General features: G+C 32.0%; 2 protein-coding genes across 2 annotated transcripts; one reads left to right on the top strand and one right to left on the bottom strand.

Annotated features, from left to right (window-relative positions):
• The first annotated feature begins 542 nt into the window (after positions 1-542).
• PSRP5 (plastid-specific 50S ribosomal protein 5) lies at positions 543-1,483 on the top strand. The gene is made up of 2 exons (XM_007028364.3): positions 543-717; positions 881-1,483. The coding sequence occupies exons 1-2, from the start codon at positions 627-629 to the stop codon at positions 1,222-1,224; spliced, it is 435 nt and encodes a 144-aa protein (XP_007028426.2). The 5' UTR covers positions 543-626; the 3' UTR covers positions 1,225-1,483.
• A 14,315-nt stretch (positions 1,484-15,798) lies between these two features.
• Positions 15,799-17,082, bottom strand: LOC18598714 (uncharacterized). Its single transcript, XM_018121184.2, has 3 exons — positions 16,943-17,082; positions 16,336-16,681; positions 15,799-16,149 (listed from the first exon to the last, which is right to left on the bottom strand). Exons 1-3 carry the CDS (start codon positions 16,943-16,945, stop codon positions 16,085-16,087), a joined length of 414 nt encoding a protein of 137 aa, XP_017976673.2. The 5' UTR covers positions 16,946-17,082; the 3' UTR covers positions 15,799-16,084.
• Between the last annotated feature and the right edge of the window lie 6,671 nt (positions 17,083-23,753).

Raw genomic sequence — 23,753 nt, 5'->3', positions numbered from 1 at the left:
AGAGACTAAATTGACAAAAACACTATAATATTGAGACTTCCTAGATAGTTTGATGGTCAATTAATTGTTACATATTTACTAGACTATTCGTAATTTTTTAGATTTTATCTTTTTATCTTATCTTACAAAGGATATAATGATAAAATAACATAGTTTTCGTTTTCTTTTCTTTTATTTTTTGACTCTGCCAAGCAATTCATAGAAAAAATAGTTAATGAAATGAATACTATTTTTTTCATCTTTTTTACCAAGCATACTATATATATATATATATGGAATGCCAAAATCTAGTATTAATTCTAATACTCAAAATTATAGAATTAAATTAATTTATTATTTAGAATTAATACATTTTAGAATGACTTCATTGTCAAATTCTTTAACGTTTTGGATAAGTTAATTCTTTAAAGTTTAATATACTTCATCTGGATACGTCCATGACTTAGTGGGCAGCAGCGTAGGACGTAGGCCCATCAAGGCTTTTTTTTTTTTGTTTTTTTAATTATTATAAATAAAATCCACCTGTATCGTTTTATCTATTGTTTCGATGGTGTGTAGAAAGAAAAAGAGCATTTATCTGGCTTATCCAAAACCAAAGGACTAATGTTTTTGCGAGTTGCAAGGTAATGGCTCTCCTCAGCTTTAATCCGCTTCCATGTCTATCTTCTTCTCCAGTTTCTTCCTGCGCAACATCCTTGCCCATCGCTGTTTCACCAAGTAAGTCGCTCTCTCTTTTAACTTGATCTTCTCTGGGGCTTTTCATCGAACTACCTGTTGACATTGTGATGCCTTCGATGATTCACTGTAAATGTAACGTACATATTCTTGGCTTCATACTTCAAAGAATGAAAATGTTTTAAAACTTTGTATTGGGTGTCAGTTTCCTGGGTGCGGCCAAAAGCAGTTGATCATCCTCCCTCGAAATGTCCAATTCGTACACAGGTTGTCCCCAACAAGAAAAGATTGTTGATGACAGTAAAAGCGTCTGCTGCAAGCACCGGTGGCGAGCCTCAGCCTCCCTCGGAAAGCAAGAAGGAAGCTTTGCCAGTGGAACAGCTGCCGTTAGAGTCAGAGTCCAAGGCGCAGCAGATGATGGAGCAGAAGATGAGGATGAAGCTGGCCAAGAAAATAAGGCTTCGTAGAAAGCGGCTTCTTCGCAAGAGGAAGATGAGGAAGAAGGGGCGATGGCCACCTTCTAAGATGAAAAAATTAAAGAATGTATGACCTTAGCTGCTTTTGTGCTCACCCTTTTGCTTTCTCGTTTCAACTTCTTCGTTTCTATTAGAAGATCATGTTATTCTTTTGATGGCCTCGGTGAATGTGCTGATATTCAATTTCTTTGGAAATTGAAAGATATATGGTCTAAGACTCCAGAGTTGTGATTCTCTGTTTGATTTGATAGGCAAAATGTGTGACGTATGTGTCTCATTTTGCTATCCTCTTATGCGAATTATGCCAGTTATATACATGGCTTTGATTCTTAGATGCATCCGGTTCAGAGGAAGCATATGATAATCCTGTTACGTTAGTGACTTCACATGCTTTCAGCTTGAAAATCTGGAGCCCCTGAAAATGTAGGTATTTCTGCAGCAGTGGAAGCTGATTCATTCCTCTGAAATCGTTGGGTAGCAAAAGCCAAAAGCTGATTTTCGAGATACAGCTACAGCTGAAGTGGTATGTTTGTGTTTGCGGCATTAGACAGAATTAGCTGTGATCGCAGGATTGGATGTTTGATTTTAAAGGTACTATTGCATGTTGGCAGGGATAGTTGTTTGACAAGATTTAATCCAGGAGAAAAAACAAGTTGAAATCTTTGATTGTTGTGGTTCAGTGGCGTTGCAGGAAGATGTCAACGGAGAAGGGTAGTGGCAGAAAAACTATTTAAGAGTTGACACCATGAAAGATGGTATTTGTGAAGAAAAAACATGGAAACCTTGTTAGCTTACGCTAGGTTAGTTGCTTCTTTTGTTATTTGCTTTTTGTGTTTCCTTTTTTTCCCGAAAAAAATTGACATAATATTTTCAAAAGTTTTGAAATATTCAAAATAATTTAAATAAGTTTTTTTTTATTGAGTTTGATTAATTTCTTATATTTTATTTTCAGTCAAATAAGCTATTATGATTAACGGTTAACTAAACGTTATTAGTCAAAAATGTCACTTGTTATTTTTTGTTCACGTAACGTTGACGTTAATGGTGAAAAATGATATGTGATAATGTTATCATTTCACATCAGCATGTCATGCTATGTCACCTTTTACTATGGCATTTTAGTATCCAATGTCAACACCACGTAGAATGACATAATAAGTGATATTTTGACTAATAACAATTAATCAATTATTAATCATTAGAATTTGTTTTGTTCAAAATAAACGTATAAGGGTTTAATTGAATGCAATAAAAGAATAAAGGTTTATTTGATTTTTTTAGATATTTAAAAAAAATAAATAAAGAACAAAAAGTAAATAATAAAAAAAAGTTGAATAAGGAAAAGTAAAAGTATCAAGTAAATGAAATTTTATTTGTTCAATATAAAAGTAATAGTAGAAAGTAGGGATAGAGAGAATACAAAAATTGATCAAACTTATCCTTTCTTTAACATTGGGTTTTGTTAGCTTTACCTTCGTCCTTTTGACGGTTGAGGGTGATATGCTCACCTCTTCTTCAAGGTTTTGTTGTGTCGCAAACCACAAACTCTCTATATTGAGAAAAGCCATTCAAACAATTGACAAAACTTAGCAAGAATTTATAACATTTCCTTGAAGTCAGATCATCTTTGGTTTGCATCCATTTTGGATTAATGGCCTTTAGTTATTTTTCAAAATCAATGTTCAACTTGCTCCCTCGTAAGTAGGAGGTTTATGATCAGTAAGCAATAAATCTTTGTTAATGACAAATCCATATCTCTTTAGAGGTTAGTGTATCTCAATAAATTGTCAAAGTTTTTATGTACATTGAACTTTAGTTGCGCATATGATGCTCAAATCATGGGCTTAAGTTCTTGTGGAATTTGTGATTCTTGAATTATTTTACTGTGATTGCTTCTTTCAAGTAGTTACTTTTTTCTAAGAAAGTAGCATGTCTTGAGACAAAAACCTTTTACTCAATTGAGGTATAAAAGTAATATCCAAAAGATTCTTTTGGATATCCCATTGACATGCATTTTACTCATCTAGTTCTAAGCTTGTTAGATTGTGCATGCTTCACATAAGCAATGCATCCCTAAATCTTCAAGTAGAATAAATTTGGCCTCTTGACTTTCCATATCTTATATGGGATATTGTCTATTCATTTGGTTGAAACTTTATTTAGAAGGTTTATGGTAGTTTCAAGTGCATACCCCAAAACAAAGTAGGAAGGTCTACCTTTCTCATCATGGATCGAAGCATGTCTAATAGGGTTTGATTTCTCTTCTCCTGAATGTTGTTGTGTTGTTGGTGGTTCTGGAGGAATCCAATGAGAAAGAATTTCATTTTCTTTAAGATATTCAATAAACTCTTAGCTAAGATATTCTTCATCTCGATCTAATTGAACAGTGAGAATATTCTTGTCAAGTCTACATAACCATACCTAGAATGGTCATCAATAAAAGTGATGAAATAAAAGTATCTTCCTCTGGCACATTTTCCTTTAAGAGGTGATTTGGTCATTTTTCTAAAGAGAAAATATTCACAAGTTTCATTTTATTTATAATCAAAAGGATCTAAGTATTCTTTTTTGTAACTTTGTGATTCTTTTCTCATATTGATTTGGACCATCCCATTTCAATTTATTTACATTTATGTTGAGTATTGTTCTTTCTGGTTCAAGAACATATAATACTATTTGCATAGTTCGTATTACTATAAAATACATTATCTAAGTAAAAAAGAACAATAATTACCTTTGATCTGAAATTTCAAATAATCATTTACTACTAAAAATGAAATCGAAATAATGTTTCTCGAAAGAGCTAAAACATTATAATATTCTTTAAGTTCCCATATTAAACTCAAAGGTAAAGGTAAATGACAAGTCCCTACGGCTAACATTACAACTTTTATCCCATTTTCGACTTGTACGACCACTTCACCTTGAACCAATTTCCCACTATTCTTTAGTTCCTCCATATTGTTACACTTGTAAGAACCATATCTAGTATCAAATACAAAGATATTCGAACCATATCTGATCATCCCAAGGAAAAAAATTGAACCTATTGGCTTGATCGAACTGATCAGGCAGGCTGCTATTGAAGCAACAAGCTGATAATTGAACACCCAGGGTCAACTCAACAGAGCTGCGACAAAACTAACCCTTGGATCAAATCAACGCCAAAACTTCTCCTGGAAAAAAGAAGAAAAAAAGAAGCACTCCTTTCTCAACATCTGAGAAAGAATTGAGCTTGATGGCCTGTTCTAATCCTAATGACAAGAGAGATAGAAATAAGGCGTTCTCACTAAGGAGGAAGTGGCAAGGATGCAAAACATTTAGGTAGCTTTTGGTATTTTACAATGTAATATGATTACAGGTAATATGATTGCAGGTAATGTGATTGCAAGCAATGTGATTGCAGGGAATATAACATTGCAGTGTTTGGTATATAAGTAATGTAATGATTAAACTGCAGATAAGATAATATTGCAGTATTTGTTTTACAAGTACTTTACAGGATATGTGATGTTAATTTTCAAAACTACCCTTATATATTAAAATACAAGTTTAACACGTATTTTTTATTGTTAATTTTTATATAATGTCATTTTAAAATATATTTTTAATTAAATATATTTTATTTTTCATTTCTTATTATAAGTATATATTTTTTTATTTTTAATATAATTTCTTATATTGTATATTTTATTTTAAATATTTTCTTTAAAAGATAATATTTTATTTTTATTTCTTAATACGTTTTATATGTATACATTAATGTGATAGCTTCCTCTCTTGTAACCAATAGCAAATTGGTAATAAAATACTCATAATTCTCAATCTCCAATTAATTTCTTCTGAAAATATCATAAATTCAAAATAACTTGTTATCAAGCTAAAACAAAATATCAAGCATAGCATCACTAAAACCATATAACTAAAAATCATAAATGAAGTTCTTTGATTGATGTTCTAAACCAAAAGTCATAAAGTTCTAATAAAACCAAAGTTGAAGTCACTTAAAGGATAGACACACCATTGTTAAAATACAAAAGAGTTCAAAGTTAATAACACTGTTAAAGTTCACCCTAAATTGATAACTAGCTCCTTGCAATAACAATACCCATCATTGCTTTAAATTGAGCCACTAAACAAAGCCTTCACATAAATTTTTTGCAACTCCTCTGACAATGAAAATAGATCATTTATCTTCCACATATCACTAGAGATGATATGTCCAGCCTTAACAATTTCTTCGAGAGTCAAACCTTCAACTCCCTTAACTATCTCAGCTACACGCTTTTTGAACCTCGCATCTTTAGCCATGAATTGAAAACAACTCGCTAATTTATCAATTCCTTCCCTTGCACCTTGACAGATTTCTCTAATTTTATCCACACTAGATTGGAATGCATGAACAATGTTGTCACCATTACTTTTTGTCTTAGATTTTTTGCGACTCACCTCTCTGTCACCTTGCTCTATAGTCCTTCTTCTAGCAGCAGTGGATCCCTTACTATTGGTAGCTTGAGCAGGAGAAACATCATCATCACCATTGTCATCTTCATCATCATTCAATGCACTGAAAACTTCTAAAGCTACCCTTGTTGCTGCATATGCAACTTCCTTAGTTTCTATGTTCTCCACTGCATCAGCTGGTGACTCTACTCCTTCCCCAGTTGCTCTATCCTTCCCAAATATAATGGCTAATTGATCAAACTGAGGGAAAGGCTTGTTTCTAAGTCCTGCAGCAGCTGGGTGACTTTATATATATAACCAATATAAGGCATCAAAAAACCATGCAAAACCAAATATATGCCTAACTTTAGAATATAACAATGTTGTAAAATAAATTAGAATCATTACCTTAACCCAACCAATCCAAACATCATCATCACAAGTAACACATTTCTTGACATCATCCCAACCGAATCCAGAAGCGAAATGCGATATCATCTCAGCAATTTCCCTATATTGTGTCTTCAACAACCTCATTCTAGAGTTAATATGGGGGATAGCCCTTATGTTGCAATTTGGGATCTTTTCTTTCATCCATTTCTCAAGTTGTTGCAAGTAACCAGGCTTGAATGTCCCATTATCTCGACCCCAACTTCCTTCATTCACAAGATCAATGCAGCAGTCAATTAAGACTCCATCTTCAATAGATGTCCACTGATGGGCGGATCTTTTGCTTGTCCTTCCTAATCCTTGAGATGATGCAACTTTCATTTACAAATATAAAACATAATATGGAAATGGCATAATAACAAATATATAGTATACAATAGTTAATTAAAAATTAAAGAAGAAACATAACTTATCTAATTAAGAACAAATACAAATACATCTCAATCAACATAAATTTGAGTTATTACAAATAAAGCATACAACATTTGTTGAACCAAATAAAAAATTAAGTTTCATTTCTAGAAGCTATCCAATCATTCCACATTTCTTGTGCCAAGTTATTTCTCCAAGTAGTCCATGCATTTGATGTCTCAATGTATTGGATCGTATCTGCATTTTCCATCGCTTCTAATTCCACATACTCTTCATCCATTTCATCCTCAAGTGGATCATGTGTCATTTCTCTCTTAATGTGATTGTGTAACAATGCATAAACAGATATAATTCTACATTTTGTTTTCACTGGGTACCAAGACTTCTTTCTAAGTATTGCCCATCTCATCTTAAGGAATCCAAAACATCTCTCAATAACATTCCTAGCACCAGAGTGTTTGTAATTAAACAGTTCTTCTTTTGAACGAGGAGTACAATTTTGTCTCCATTCATTCAAATGATAACGCTAACCTCTATATGGAGTTAAAAATCCCTCTCCATTTGTATACCCAGCATCACATAAGTAGAAAAAACCTATGATAAAAAATTTATTTTTAGTACATCACTCTGAACAATGTTGAGCTAAAATAGTTAATAATTTAATGTATATTTTCCTCATACCTTTTGGGACTTTCAATCCATTTCTTCTATGATATATATGAATTGCATATCCTATGAACATACCCCTAACACATTTGTAGCAATTTCATTCTTCCTTGTTCTGTATCTAGGCTTATCAATTTTCAGGGTATTGACTTTAATGTAAGTTCCATCTAGAGCACCTAAACAATTCTATTGTTTCCAATAGAATAATGACAAAAATTATCCTTTAGTTGCATTTTTAATAGATTCTTATACTCAAGTTATAAATGTTTAAGAAATTTTAGTTTACCTTAAACCATTTCCATCTGAAGTCAGTTGAATTCCCGGGTACAGGCTCTGGCTTCTTTAGCAGTATTGATTGCAATCTTAAAACAGAATTCAAAACTAAACCAAAATGCCTACTCACTGTCTCACCACTTCTAACAAATTCTCTCTTTATTATCCTATTCTTTGCATAATGAAAAATGATGTACAAAAAGATAGCCACCATTTCCTCAACATTCATGTTTTTTGTTGGTGTAAGCCTACCAATGCATTGAAGCATATTACATAGTTTATAAAATGTAGCTCTATCCATTCTAATGTTTTCAATGCATGTTAAATCAGAATCAAACACCATTCTCCTAAAATTCAATTGCCTAATAATATGTCTCCTATAAGTATTAGTTTTGGATTTTTTACGCTTTCTAGTATACATTAAACTATGATAACATCCTTGAACGAAAGTATTAGCTAAAAGTATCATGTTGAACAGCTCAATGGCTAATACAATAGCAGACATGATCGTTGCAGTTTGCTCTTGAGAAAACCCTTCCATTGTGTGAACTAACAATATAAAAAAATAATTAAAATAATGAAATATAAACATTATATAAAAACAACATATAGTAAGCACAAAGTTAACTTTTCATGTCCACCTTACAAGTATTCAATTTAAAAACAGCATATAGAAGGATCCATTTTTGATAAGCAAGGAATATGTTGAATAAATTTAATGTAAGTTCAATTAATACTAAAGATCGATTTAATGGTAGCAATCAAAGGCAAAAAAAAATAAGATTGCACTGCAAGAAGCAGGACTCAAACCCGAGACCAATAATGCAAGCGTCACTAAGCAATTAACCACACAACCAACTAAACAAATTGCGATAGGGTGCAACCAAAAGTTGATATAACGACTAGCAGTAACAACTAAACCTTTTTGCACTCTTTTCTTGCACCCTAAAATCTAAAAAAAAATTACAATGGTTTCCTACTATCAAGACCAAATTTACCCTAAACAAAATAAAAAAAATGGGAGGTCAAATCTTAAAAAAAAGCAAAAAAAGAGTAAAAATTCAAATTTAGGGTTAAAATGAGGTTTTTTGGGGTCAAAATGGCAGCAAACCACCTTCAACTGTTTGTCAACGCGTAGATCTCGAAAAGTTACATAGATTCAAAAAAAAATCACCCCAATCGGACAACCGAGCACAAAGTTACAACCTTTTGAAATTAAGACCACTTTGTGACCCAAAACAACCGAAACATTGTAACATTCTTTACTAACTAGTCACACAATGCCTCACTAACAAGTCACACAATGCCTTAATAATAAGTCACGCAATACCTATCAACTAGTCACGCAATGCCTTATCAGAAACTAGTCACGTAATGCCTTATTAAAAACTAGTCACGCAATGCCTTAATAATAAGTCACGCAATACCTATCAACTAGTCACGCAATGCCTTATCAAAAACTAGTCACGTAATGCCTTATTAAAAACTAATCACGTCATGCTCAAAGTCAGTCACGTAATGCCTATCAATTATTCACGCAATACCTTATCAGAAACTAGTCATGCAATGCCTTATCAAAAACTAGTCACGCAATGCCCAAAGTTAGTCACGCAATGCCTATCAACTAGTCACGCGATGTTTTATCAGAAACTAGTCACGCAATGACTTATCAAAAACGAGTCACGCAATATCCAAAGTCAGTCACGCAATGTCAAAAGTCAGTCACGCAATGCCTTATCAAAAACCAAGCACAAAGAAGATGGCCATGTCTTGACGGCATCATGGATTTGGCAATGCTAGGTACAAGTTTTGCTACTTTCAGCATTTCTAATTGGATAAAAGTTCTAATTAGATAGAACTTGAAAACTATTTGATTACCCATATTTTGTTGAGGGAATAAAAACCAAAAATTGCAACACCAAAAATTGCAACCAAACACGTAGCGTTTTATTTCATCACAATTACCTGTGCCTCTTGTTGAAGAGTAGCCCAGAAATCCAACCTCTCTTGTCGATCAAGGGCCAAATTGTTTCAGGGATAAACCCTAAAATATAAATATGAAAAAAACCCAAATTAACAGAAAAAATTCAGATTAAAGAATACAAGAAGAAGATAAAAAAAAGAGAAAGAAAAAAAAGAATGGGAGATTTCAACCCACAATTTCAAATGATGAAGAAGCAGAGCTAGAAGAAGGAGGAGCGACTTTAGCAAAATGGAGAAGAAGCAGCAGACCCTCAACCTTAAAAACGATGTTTTGCTTTGAATTGTGAGTAATTTTTTTAAAAGATGATGGGTAAAAATATCCTTAAAGATATTACAGAGTGCAATGTAATGTGATTGCATTGATTTTGAACTGTAATCACATTACATCCATTGACTACAATATGATTGTATTGCAATCTTACATTGTAGTGATCTGTTATAAAATAAACACTGTAATATAATTTAATTGAGTATATTATAAAAAAATATGATTTTACATTTCTTATACCAAACGTAACCTTAGGTCTATTTATAGGCACGGAAGGTTTGGAAACGTATTTATAAACCACTTGTTTCTTTGACTAAGGAGCGGCAAGCATTTGTCGTTTTGTTCACGCCGGACTCCAAGTACGAGTGTTTTTTTTTTTTGATCTACTGTCAAAAGTCACTTCCCAATCGGGCTTGGGTTCTATTGTTGGGTGTTCTCTTCGATGGACTTGGTAACAACGAATAAATTATGATAGGTTCCTGCTAGCTGCTTACTCAATCGTTCCGACACTATCCCATTTCTACAAGCACCAACTTGCTATTACTAATAAACCTGTGTCTATGTTTCAATCATTTTCCTGCTGCAAAAACGCACTCCAATAAATCCAAGTTTTATCAGCACGAAGCAAGTACAAGTACTTTTTTTCTCTCGATATATCAGATTTTTTATTAAGTTATCAGAAGTCTGATACAAAACCATGGCATTGGCAAGGTCAGGATTGACCAAACCTGAATGGTCCCGACAATATAAGGAAAAAGCCTTAACGAGAATCACATCATCATACAACTTTCCAAAAAAAAAAAACACATCATGATACAGAAAACCAGATTCAAGCAATCAAAACAGACAAAAGAAACAGAGCATACATTTGGCAAATTACAAAAAATAAGAAAAATTCCACGTGCTTGACATCTTTAAGAGTAGAGAATTTTCTCGCAACCCACCAAAAGTGAAATTCTATTTCTGTGATTATGATCTCACTTTTCATACTTCAGAATAACCTCTACTCTTTTAAGTGTTCTGTTCTTAATTTAATAAATCATGTTTATATCTTTTACTTGTATGTTTCTTTCCTCTTTTTCAAAGGATGTAATCTCGAATTATTGGATACCAAAAAAGAAACAAAATCCTTTCTGAGAAAAAAAAAATCAAAAGCATCTCTTTCTCTCTCTTGTCAGTCAAGAGAAATGTCATAAAAACTAAAAAAGTCCGGAAGTTACATCTTTTCATCCTCCTCAATTTTCTAAGACCCTTTTGGCCTTTTCCCTAACAGTCTAGACGTATAATAAAAGTAGTAATCATTATCCCAGAAACTCTAATTCTCATAGCTATTCATTCCTCTTTTGATCATGAATCTAATTCTTTTAGTTAGCTTGAAGCCTTTATATTATGGTTGAGATTTCAGGGGACAGCCCTATCAAAATTTTGACAGAGTAAGTCAAGTCGTTAAGAAAGTAACGTGTCTTGAAACACATCATCAATTAAAAGCCAATCCTACACTATCCCATGTCCACAAACACCGACTTGCTACTACTAATAAAGCTGTATTTTTATTTTAATAATCAACCCCCAGTTGTTCCAGAGGCAACTTGTAGAATATTTTTACCTACACAAAAAACAAAGCCTTCAATGTCTACACACACAAAAATTGTCTACTACTAATACTATTAACCTTTATTTCCTTTGGTTGGATTGCAGTAGACCCCATTGCCCCCAGGATGAATCCATCATTCTCCGGCATCGACCACCTAATTGATACATGACATATATGTGAAAAGATTTTGACAACGAAAGAAAGCCTTAGGGATCCACTCACATTATTGGATGATAGCAAAGAAGAAACAAAAATCCTTCGGAAAAGAAAATCAAAAGGGTTTCTCTCTCTTGTCAGTAAAGAGAAATGCCATAAAACAAAGTAACACATGGGGGACATTAGCCTTAAACGACAAGATTTAGGAAAGGATAATGCGATATCTCTTGCTGTCTGGTCAGTAAAGAGAAATGTCAAAAAGAAGTGGAGAGGTAACATCATTTTGGGGATCGGGACATTTGGTTAAAAAGGAATCTCCCAAATTTAAACAAAAAGTTTGCACGGCAACTAACATTACTTTTCTATTCATAATTGATTTTCACGGAATTTAAGAAAAAATTATTGATTTTAGTGTATTTTTATAAAACATATAATCCATCAACAATATTTGATATAACATACATGGTCTCCATGTGATATCCCAAATGACATGACAGCTTCCGTGGATGCCATGCCGTTTCATCTATACGTGTTTTTTTTAAGTAGATTTCATTGACATAACAATAATTGATACAATTCAATTAATTTGATAACTTATCTTCAATGGTAAAATTAAATAAAAAGAGATATAAGTTTAAGGGTTAATTTACTGTACATGCACGGTATCGAAATTTAAAATTTTCATAAATGGAGCTATATATTTTAACTTAATAGTGTTTCGTTATTAATTAATTACGTCATTGCACTCATGAGAGTAAATTAAACTCTCCAACAACAGCACATAATCCACAATGGTGCTAATTAAATCACTACTTTGACCAAAACCCATAAAACCCCTACTCAGGGCGGCAACCACTCTTGAAGAAGAAAGCTACTGAGACGAGAATGATTTCCTGTGGAATTTATAAATTATAAGCAGTTAATAGGGTGGACCATTTTGGCAGTTGGGCACGTTTTCCCCAATGGCAAATCGAAGAAAATAGTATTATATTAGAGGTACCTCTTATCGCTAATAAAACACCTAATGGCCTAATGCATTATTTGAACTTAACTAAAGATATAAATTACTTAGTTGTTGGATTGAAAGACATATCGTGTGTATCGAAGTTTTATTTTTTAATATCAACATTGTATTGTATCGCATTATAAGATATAGTAAAAAATTTTAAAATTAATTATAAATACTATTTATTTATATAAAATAAAGAAAAAAAATAAAAAATATTATTTTTTTAACAAAAATAAAGATTATAAAATGTAAATGAAAAAGATAATTATTTTTTTAATTTGAACTTTCAACATATTCTTTAGTAATATAGATTTTTAAATAAAATATACATTTTATCATATTAATTTATTAATCAAAAATTAAAAAACATTTATCATGTTAAAATTAAAAAAAATTCAATTTTTTTTATATTTTTCTCAAAAAATTAAAACTCATAAAATATAATTTTTCATTTTTCAAGTCAAAAAATAATAAAAAATTAAAATTTTTAATAATTAATAAAATATAAATTTATAAAAATTATATCAACGATATCATATAATATGTTTTCGTATCGTAAAATACGTATAACGTATCGTATATTATATCTTGATATTTAATTAAGTATGATATAATTATAAATATATATTATTTTTTATTAATATCGTATTGTATCTTAAGATAATAATAAATATTATAAATCATGAATTTTCTTGCTTTTCACATCAGGAGCATAAAGAAGTTCTTAAAAAAGAAAAAGAAAAAAAAAAAAACAGGACCAAACAGAAACCCATTAAATTCAGCAAAAAGTGTAACAGAACTTGCAATTAGCAGAGGTACGTCGGACACCGAAAGAAAAAGAAGACAAGCTGGTATTTAAGGTGGCAGGCAAGGAATCAGATGGGCCAAAGGAATTTTTATTAATAGGTAACCATTTATATATTACCAGACCAAAAGGGTTTTCTAATCTTTATTGAATTATTATTAAATAATGGAATATATATTATATATAACGTGCCCTTTAGGCATAGAAAAAGACGGACTATTAGTACAACCAAGACTTATGATAGATATGTCTAACGACCTGGAACATTTACAAGATCTAAATTCTGAAGATATGAATTTTATTTTAATCCTTTTTTTTTCCCACTTGAATATTTCAGTGTCCAAACCCAATTATTTTTGTCATGTGAAAAGTCACATGAATGCCATTGCGGTGCTGAAGTCATAGATTTCATCAAAATTTAATAACAATTGACAAAATTGATGAATTTAAAATATTTTTAAAAGATTGTATTTGATATAATAATGATAATAATAACAATAATAATGGTTCAATATTTAAACTAAAAATATCATACAAAAAATTAAATATTCACCAAATTAGTTTGAGTCTAGCAATCTACAACTTATATTATATATATATATATAAATCTCAACTTAAACAAGGCAATAGGACGGGTTATAACATATTTCCTGTTTATTAATTTCACTTTATTATTCTTTTGGTTTGATTTGGTGTTTGTCCAAAGCAGAAAAGTATAGGCAATACTTTTCAGTCTATAAATGGGATCCAACCAAACTTTAACTATTGAGTTTTTTTCTTCTTTGGATTTATAAGAATGCAAGCATGTGATGCTGTGAGTGCAAGTTGCATACAATATTTGGATCAAACGCTTGAGACTTGCTTTTCTCTTTCAAGGCAAAGGCACAATGACTATAATGTGGAACAAAGACGTTTTGACCTGGTCCTCTCTTTATTATTTGCCCTTGATTGGGAAAACTTTGTGTCTTTTTAATGCCGAAAGGCAGACATGATGTTTGGTGACTAGTCCTAGAAGAATCCCTAAAAGAAACAATTTTTTGTTTCAAATAATTATAGTACCATTCTTTTTAGATCAAGTGTAGATTTATACTTATCGATTTAATTTAATTTTTAATACCTAAGTTATTCATGGACTCAAATGGTATTAAATTAATTTTTTTAAGAGGAAAGGTCCACCCACAGTGGCTTTCTAGTTGCATTGTAGCTTGGGCATTCGCTATATTGTCTTTCCTAAAGCGTTTGAGGTTTTTGAGTTAAAATTTTAATACGAAGGCAACATTTTTGTGATAAAAAAGCCACCTATTTCAAACAGTTGGGTAGACGAAATGTTTTCCTAAAAAAAATTGCCTAAATATTAAAGCAACCCAATTATTTCAGCTTGAATTGAGTTAAAAATAGAAGGTTCACAAACCCAGTAAAAAAAAAAAGAAAAGAAAAACCTAAAACAGAGAAACAGAGAAGAGACAAGAGAAAGAAGAAGGAGGCAGAAAAAGAGATAGTGATGGACGGCTAAAGTAGGGAATTATAAAATTGTAGGGAAGTTTGAGATTTATTGTTTAGGAATGTTCGGTGGTGGGGAGCGATACAAAAAGAGAGATTGTGAAAAGGGTAGTTAGGAAAAATAGAATAGAGATGCTATTAATGGCTACGATGGAGAAATGAGAAATAAAAATACACTGAGAGACAGGATTGTGTGAGAACATTTTTGGAAGAGCTCAATAGGTTAATCGAAGAAGGGGAGTTTGTGGATCTTCATTAAAAGGAAAGGGATTTACATGGTTTGAGGGGATGAGAGGAGAAGTAGAATGGATAGAATTTTAATTCACCAAAATTAGGAGAATTTGCATTCTTCAAGTCTATGCGTTGCCCATTATTACTGTTGACTGAAAAAATAGATTGGGGTCCCATTAACTCAAACACAATAAACCCTTAGGTTATAAATGGTCATGAATTTAAATTCTTTTTCCTAGCTATATTCTAGTACTTCCTATCTTTTGGTATCTATCTCACATGGGCAAGATTCTAGGGATAGGCATTTCGAAATTATGACAGAAATTCCCCTGAAAATTGGACATCTCCTCATATTGTACCCGAAAAGAAAATCCATTCTCAAACCTCAAGCATCCAAGAAATTTTCCATTTTCAGTTCAAGCAATCACAAAGGTTGTAATCATCGGGCATGATCATATACTTAAAATGCCAAAAGTAACTCTATGTAGTGATAATGTAGTAGTCTGTTTCCATTCAGAATAGTTGCCTAGAGTAGATAATGTGAACCCATGTCTGAATCTGTCCTTATAATCATTTAAGCTCTCATATTTGTCAAATTTTTCCACCACAGAGCAACCTCATAACTGCTTAATAAATTTACTGAACTAGCAAAAGAAAAAAAAAATCATGAGTTTTGTAGCCTTTTCGCACCAATGAACGCACAAAAAATACATCTCCAACTTGTTCATAATCTCATCAAAGCCTATACTTAACAGTTTAATTATTTAATATAGGCTTCTCTATTAAATACTTTGCCGGGCATTCACTTAAATGGACTATACCCAAATAAATATCAATTATATTCTAATATTTGAGTAAATAAAGTCAAATCTTAAGGGAAAATACAACATTAAGTCATATTTCAATCACTTTCCAGCAGAAATTTATTGAATTAAATCCACAGAAGACATGCCTTTAACGCACTTCAAGAAATCCAAGTTTTAGCAGAACAAAGCCAAGTATAGGTATTTGTAAACAAGTTACTCATAATTATTACAAAAACAGATCATTAAATACCAGTTCTCCATTACCCACCAATAACCAATGACCCAACTTACGGTGGTCACCATCGCAACTGCCGCCGTTTGCACCAACGACACTACTTACGGCGGTCACAGTTGCAACTGCAGCCGTCTCCACCAGCTTAGCTGCCTTCACCGCCGTCACGCCCTGTTCCTTCAATAGCGACGTCAAGATCGTTATGCCCGCCTGCACCAACAACAACCATAAAACCGTTAGCGAATTCAAAAACAGAGTTATCACCACACAACCGGTTTAATGTGTAGTTCCGGAACCAACGTGTGTTCTTTTTTTCAATCCAGTCAGTTCAACCGGTCAAACGGAAGTAACTTTCCGATTATGAAAATATTGCAGAAACTTTTTTCTTTTCTTTACCGTAAGCGCCGCCAAGTCCTTCACCGTTCCTGCCAGAGTTGCCATCACTGTTCAGCATAGCAACAATAGCGTCCATCATAGCTTTCTCATCAAAATTCTGAGCAATCTCGACATCGTTATTCTCAACAGCTCCAATGAAAACCATGAAATCGTCAATCAGTTTTTCCTGTAATTCTATCTCTGCAAGCGTTTCCTCCTTCTTTCCCATTAGCATGGAGTGTTCTAGCGCCTTCTCTAGAAGTGCAAGTTCATCATCTCTCAACGACTCTTTCATAACCCTGGTCTTTTCTCTCTCCCATTCCAATGCAACTCGCATAGCGACCGCCTCAAGGCAATTTCCTGCATCCTGTTTGAACAGATTCTATTAAAAAAACCAGTAAAATTAACGACCCAGTTCAATAGAGAAAATCAGGCTAAGGGTGGTGAGGAGCGACCGCACCGCCGGTGCTACCAAATGCCACCAAGTATAAAATGAGTTTAATTTCACCAGAAAAGCTTCGAATTTGTAAAAGTTTTAGCTTAATTTGGATAAAAATACTTGTATTTTGGCAAATGAAATTTGAGAAAACAAATACTGAAATTGAAATCACAGAGATAGGAAGCTGACCATGTCAGAAAGATTTAGGAAACAGAGTAACAGACACTCGCAATAGCGGAGCTATGTAGGAAAGAAGAAGAAGAAAAGGAATTACTTTTGACGATGGCGGCCAATCAGAGAGAGGGGGAAGAATAATTTGTGACAAGAGGGTCAGGTGGGCAGTGGGGATTTTAACGTAGTGCTGACATAATCATCGTAAACAATCTTGACTGAACAAGGACAAGTTAAGCAGCCACTTGCCAGACATCAATCCAATGTCTCAATACATTTTCAAGCGTAGACAAGTCAACAAAAATCAATCTCTCTCTCGTCGGTATAGAGAAATGTCTAAATGACCAAAGCCAACTGGACACGCACTCTCTCTCTTTGGAAAAAAAAAATCACTAAATGTAGTGTGACAAAGGTTTAAACCATAAAAAGTAGTGTAGGTATTATCTAAACTTTTATTATATAAAATATAATTTTTTAAAAAACAAATCGTGAAAAATGATCAACTTCATCATTGTATTTTGGAAATAACTTTCAATATATCATAATTCCTATCTCTATCCGGTGGATAATTAACCTTCAATTAAACGAGAAAATGAAGACACTGACAGTAAAGTTATAAAGAAAAATCTCACCATGTGAGAAAGAGTCATCAAAAACCAGAAAGAGAAAATCCAAAGAATTGAGTGTTAAAAATTGCCTAATAAATAAAGGAAGAAAGAAATTTACTGCACAACGTGGCAAGCTCTCGTAAGTGTGAGAGAAATGCAACGTAGGAGAACGCGCTTATGTGTTGGTTTTCATTTTAAAAAATGCATTTCCTATGGATGTTTCTAGAATTCCACATTGAGTGCACTGAGATTTTGTTTCCACTTCCTAAGGACTTATCAGGATAATCTAAAGCTTTTGGTGGCTATTTTTTTAACTTCTATATTGGCTTTTAAGTTTAAATGTCCATTGTTCATATTCAATCTAAATTTTCTTATTATTCGATAGGTGGTTCAATGACAACAAGAATAAGGTTGTCGCGTTTTCCTCTAAAAAATTATACCTGTTATAGTTAAATATTTGATTCTTTGTTTGAAAATTGATTTTTTATTGAAGTTTCGGAACAGATGCCAAGCTATATTAAGTTCCTAAGAGGCATCTTGATTAAAAAGAGGAAATTGGAAGATTTTAAGACAATTGTACTTACTAAGAAGTGCAATGCTATAATTCAAAGTAAGCTTTCACCAAAGCTTAAGCCTCCAAGGAGTTTTTCTATCCCTTGTACTATTGACAGTTTTAAATTTTCTAAATTTTTGTATGATTTGGGTGCTAGTGTTTCAATTATACCTATATCTATTGCAGGAAAACTTGGACTTAAAGAGATACAACCTAGTACAGTTTCTTTATAGTTAGCAGGCAGAACAATTAGGTACCTTATTGGGATTATAAAGGATGTGTTGGTTAAAGTTGGACATCTCTACATTCTAGTGGACTTCATTATGCTTAAGATGGAAGAGGATGAGAAAATTCCTCTAATCTTGGGATAACCATTCTTGGATTCTATGAGCGAAATCATTAATGTGAAAGAAGGCAAGATAACTTTTAAAGTTGGAGAGGAGGCAGTTGAGTTTGATATTTTTAATGCGATTAAGCATCTTGCCTCTTCAAATAGATGATATAGAGTGGATTGACTTGCTGAGGGCAAGGGTAAGCCTATTTCTCCACCAAGAAGTTAGCAAGCACTAACCTTTGAATTAAAGCCATCATATCCACATATCAGAACCAAGCAGTCGCATGATGAGCATCTTCCACCACTTCCCAATTGTCTTGATTTTGAGGTTGGATAGCAAGTGTTACTTTTTAATTCACGCTTCAAGCTTTTTCCATGAAAACACAAGGCAAGATTGTTGGGTCCTTTTAATATGGTAAAGGTTTATCCTTGTGGTATAATAGAGATTGATAGTAAGGATACTAACACATTCATGGTTAATGGACTAAGCCTCAAGCCTAATTCTATGGATAAAGAAGAGCAAAAAGGGATGCTATAGTCAAGCTAATGACTATAAAGACACACTTCTTAGGAAGCAATTTAAGTTTATGAAACTTTTACTTTTTTTCTTTGAAGTTATTTTTTTAGATTTTCTCATTGATTTGTTTTTGTTCTTTTCCTTGTTTAGATTTTTGTCACTTTAACAGATTCTCCCAACAACTTTGGATATGAAAGCCATCTTTTGACAAGAAAAGTCCATTTATAGTCATTTATGCCTTCAGAAGACTAGTTACTAGCTTTCAATGGTTTTATAATCTTATATATGATTTTAAGTTGATTTTTTTTCATTTTTAGCTAAAACATATCATAATTGGATGTTTGCCTTAGAAAACGTGAAGCGAAAGCCATCCATTGACAAGAAAAGTCCATTGATAGTCACTCATGCCTTCGAAAAACTAGTTACTTGTTTTAAATGGATTTATAATTTTATAAATCATTTTATGTTGAATTTGTTTTCATTTTCGGTTAAAACAGATCATAATTGGATGTTTGTCTCAAGAAACATGAAGCGAAAGCCATCTATTACTAAGAAAAGTCTATTTATAGTCACTCGTGCTTTTGAAATACTAGTTACTCGTTTTCAATGATTTTATAATCTTATAAATGATTTTAAGTTGAATTTTTTTTATTTTTTGTTAAAACATATCATAATTGGATGTTAGTCTTGGGAAACGTAAAACGAAAACCATCCATTGATAAGAAAAGTCCATTTATATTCACTCATGCCTTCGAAAGCTTAATTACTTGTGTTAAATGGTTTTATAATCTTATAAATGATTTTAAGTTGAACTTTTTTTTCACTTTTGGCTAAAACAGATCATAATTGGATGCTTGCCTAGGAACACGTGAAGCGAAAGTCATCCATTGACTAAAAAAATCTATTTATAGTCACTCATGCCTTCGAAATATCAATTACTCGCTTTAAATGGATTTATAATCTTATAAATGATTTTAAGTTGATTTTTTTTTCATTTTTGATTAAAACATATCATAATTGGATGTTTACCTCAAAAAACGTGAAGTGAAAACTATCCATTGATAAGAAAAGTCCATTTATAGTCATGCATGCCTTCAAAAAACTAGTTACACGATTTAAATGGATATATAATCTTATAAATGATTTTAATTTGATTTTTTTTCATTTTTAATTAAAACAGATCATAATTGGATGTTTGTCTCAAAAAACGTGAAGTAAAAGCCATCCATTAAAAGAAAAGTCTATTTATATCACTCATACCTTCGAAAGACTAGTTACTCGCTTTCAATAGTTTTATAATCTTATAAATGATTTTAAATTGAGTTTTTTTTTATATATTTTTAGTTAAAACAGATCATAATTGAATGTTTGCCTTAGAAAACATGAAACGAAAACTATCCATTCACAAGAAAAGTCCACTTATAATTACTCATGCCTTCGAAAAACTTGTTACTTGTTTGAAATGAATTTATAATCTTATAAATCATTTTATGTTGATTTTTTTCGTTTTCAGTCAAAACAGATCATAATTGGATGTTTATCTAGAGAAACGTGAAGCGAAAGTCATCTATTGACAAGGAAATTCATTTGTAGTCACTTATGCATTTGAAAAACTAGTTACTCGCTTTCAATGGTTTTATAATATTGTATATGATTTTAAGTTGAATTATTTTTCATTTTTTGTTAAAACAGATCATAATTGGTTAGCCTTGGGAAATATGAAGCGAAAGTCATCCATTGACAAGAAAAGTCTATTTATAGTCACTCATGCCTTCGAAAGTCTAATTATTCATGTTAAATGGTTTTATAATCTTATAAATGATTTTAAGTTGAACTTTTTTTTTTCATTTTGGCTAAAACATATCATAATTGGATGTTTACCTCAGAAAACGTGAAACGAAAACTATCCATTGATAAGAAAAGTCTATTTTATAGTCATTCATACTTTCGAAATACTTGTTACTAGCTTTAAATAGTTTTATAATCTTATAAATGATTCTAAGTTAAATTTTTTTCATTTTCAGTTAAAACAGATCATAATTGGATATTAACCTAAAGAAACGTAAAGCGAAAACCATCTATTGATAAGAAAAATTCATTTATAGTCACTCATGCCTTCGAAAATCTAGTTACACACTTTAAATGGATTTATAATCTTATAAATGATTTTAAGTTAATTTTTTTTTATTTTTGATTAAAACAGATCATAATTAGATGTTTTCCTCGAAAAACATGAAGTGAAAGCCAACCATTGATAAGAAAAGTTCATTTATAGTCACTCATACATTCAAAAGACTAGTTACTCGCTTTCAAAAGTTTTATAATCTTATAAATGATTTTAAGTTGAATTTTTTTCAGTTTTTGTTAAAACAGATCATAATTGGATGTTAATTTTGGGAAACGTGAAGCGAAAGCCATCTATTGATAAGACAAGTCCATTTATAGTCACTCATGCCTTTAAAAACCTAATTACTTACGTTAAATGGTTTTATAATCTTATAAATGAATTTAAGTTGATTTTTTTTTTTCATTTTTTGTTCAAACATATCATAATTAGAGGTTTACCTTGAGGAATGTGAAGCGAAAGCCATCCATTGATCATTACCTAAGAATTTATGCACATTTCAGTACACTAGGTTCAAAGTGACAACCATGATAACTAATATTCGATTGCATAAATGGATGATATTACAATTCCTGTGATGAATACGGAGTAAGGTTGTATTTCTAGTGTTGGAAAAGACTCGTGTGCGCAATATGGAGAGAAAATACCAATGCCAACATAAGTAAACAAATGGAAATGATGTTTTTCACATTTACATTTTTACTAAGACAGTTTTTTTTCCATACTTACTGAAAGTTTTTCCCTTTGGATGTGAATTACACTTCTTGAAATCAAGAACTAAAATTATAACATTCTAGATTCGAGAAACAACTTTTCCCTTTTAATCAAGAATACTATGTTTGGTACATAAAGAACTATGGAAATCTTAAACTAACTTTTCAAAATTTTTTTGTTCCTTGAATACAAATCAAAAACATTCACTGCTGGTTTTGATATTTCTTGAACAATTAGACTTAAGAAAAAGTTTTACTACATTGTTTGTGAATACAAATACCACTATATTACTTCGACTAGCAAAATATACTACTGATTTCACTTTCTAATAATATCTATCTCTTTTAGATACTGCATACAATTCACTATGGAAGATCCTACAAGACAAATGGAATTGGTGGCATTTGGAAAACCGGTAGAGAAATTAGTGGGAGCTACAATTACAAAGCTTGCAGCACTGAAGACTATCAATTGAATGACATTGCTTGGACCTCTAAAAGCCCTAATCCAAAGGACAAGAATATTCATTATAGGTCTGACCTCAAGAACAGTAAAAGCAAGCCTTGCCAATTACAAAATGTTTGACTACAATGAAATCGAAGACCAAGAATCCTTAACTCCCACTGTTACTAGTGCAACTGTATCAACAATGCCTCCACCAACAATCCTTAACTCCCACTGTTACTAGTGCAACTGTATCAACAATGCCTCCACCAACATCTGAATTACAAAACCAAGAACCTCCAACATCACCAATAAGCAGTCATATAGTTAGAGAGCTTTGCCTAGATTGCACACCTCAAAGCATGCCAGCACAAGCTAGGAAGAAGAATTGCCCATCAAAAATATAAAACTTGGCATAACAAATGCACATCCTAGAATCAAATAAGAGTTCTGTACTAAAATTATTTACTGTGACTTTATAGATGTAGGCCACACTCCAAACCTAATCATTGATGCTACACCAACTTGAATTAAAACTTTTTACCCACCCGTGCTTGCCAACCAACCAATGAATTTAGATTGCCAGCCACATGTTACAATGCCTTATATTTTTGCATCAAGGCACATAATGTGTAAAACACTTACATGATGAATTTTGTATATATTTAAAATGATGGCAATATATTAACAAACCATCTTGATTTTGTATATACTTAGAATGATGGCAATGTATTGACAAATTACGTTGAAGGATGCATTTTGTTATTAAGATGGGAATGAATGTAAAGAATGATTGAAACTATTATAATTACCCTTTATATTGTAGAATGCTTTATAATTGGTTGTTTCTACTGGTTGGTTCCTTTATGTTTTTATTGGGGTTGCACAGCTTGCTTTTACGGAGATTTCTTGAATGATTAGTCTTGCTGCAGTTGAGAAGTGTTATTCTGCCTCATGCTTGATGGGGGTTGTACAGTTGTTTCTACTAGTTAGTTCTTTTGTGTTTTATGTTTTTATTGAGGCTGTACGAATTGCTTTTACGAGGTTTTCTTGAATGATCAGTGTTGTTGCAGTTGAGAAACATGCTTGATGGGGGTTGTACAATTGTTTATACTAGTTGGTTCTTTCGTGCTTGATGTTTTCATTAAGGTTGTACAGATTGCTTTTGTAAGGTCTTTTTTGCATGATCAGTTTTGCTGCAATTGAGAAGTGTTATTTTGCCTCATGCTTGATGGGGGTTGTACATGCAATTCTTTTGCAGTGCTAAGAATGGAATTGACAAAGTACATTATTTCTCTTTATGAAGGCAAGTCATAATTATACAGGTATCATACAACCCTTCTTTTGACATAATACACTGTTATATCACCTGAGCCCAAAGCACGAGCATATTTCTAGTGATTTTAATAAGAATTCTATGCTTGATCATTAGCATCCTCAGTAAGGCTTGTTGGTAAAGCTTTTTTAAGGTCATGCATTTTTTCTTTACTTTGAGAATGACTCAATTTCTATGCCAATTTAAGAAATTTGGCAT

This window comes from Theobroma cacao, chromosome 5 (assembly GCF_053813885.1).
Source record: "Theobroma cacao isolate CCN51 chromosome 5, ASM5381388v1, whole genome shotgun sequence".
NCBI classification, from domain to species: Eukaryota; Viridiplantae; Streptophyta; class Magnoliopsida; order Malvales; family Malvaceae; genus Theobroma; species Theobroma cacao.
The sequence above is the reverse complement of the archived record's forward strand: the minus strand, read 5'-3'. Positions and strand labels throughout refer to the sequence as shown.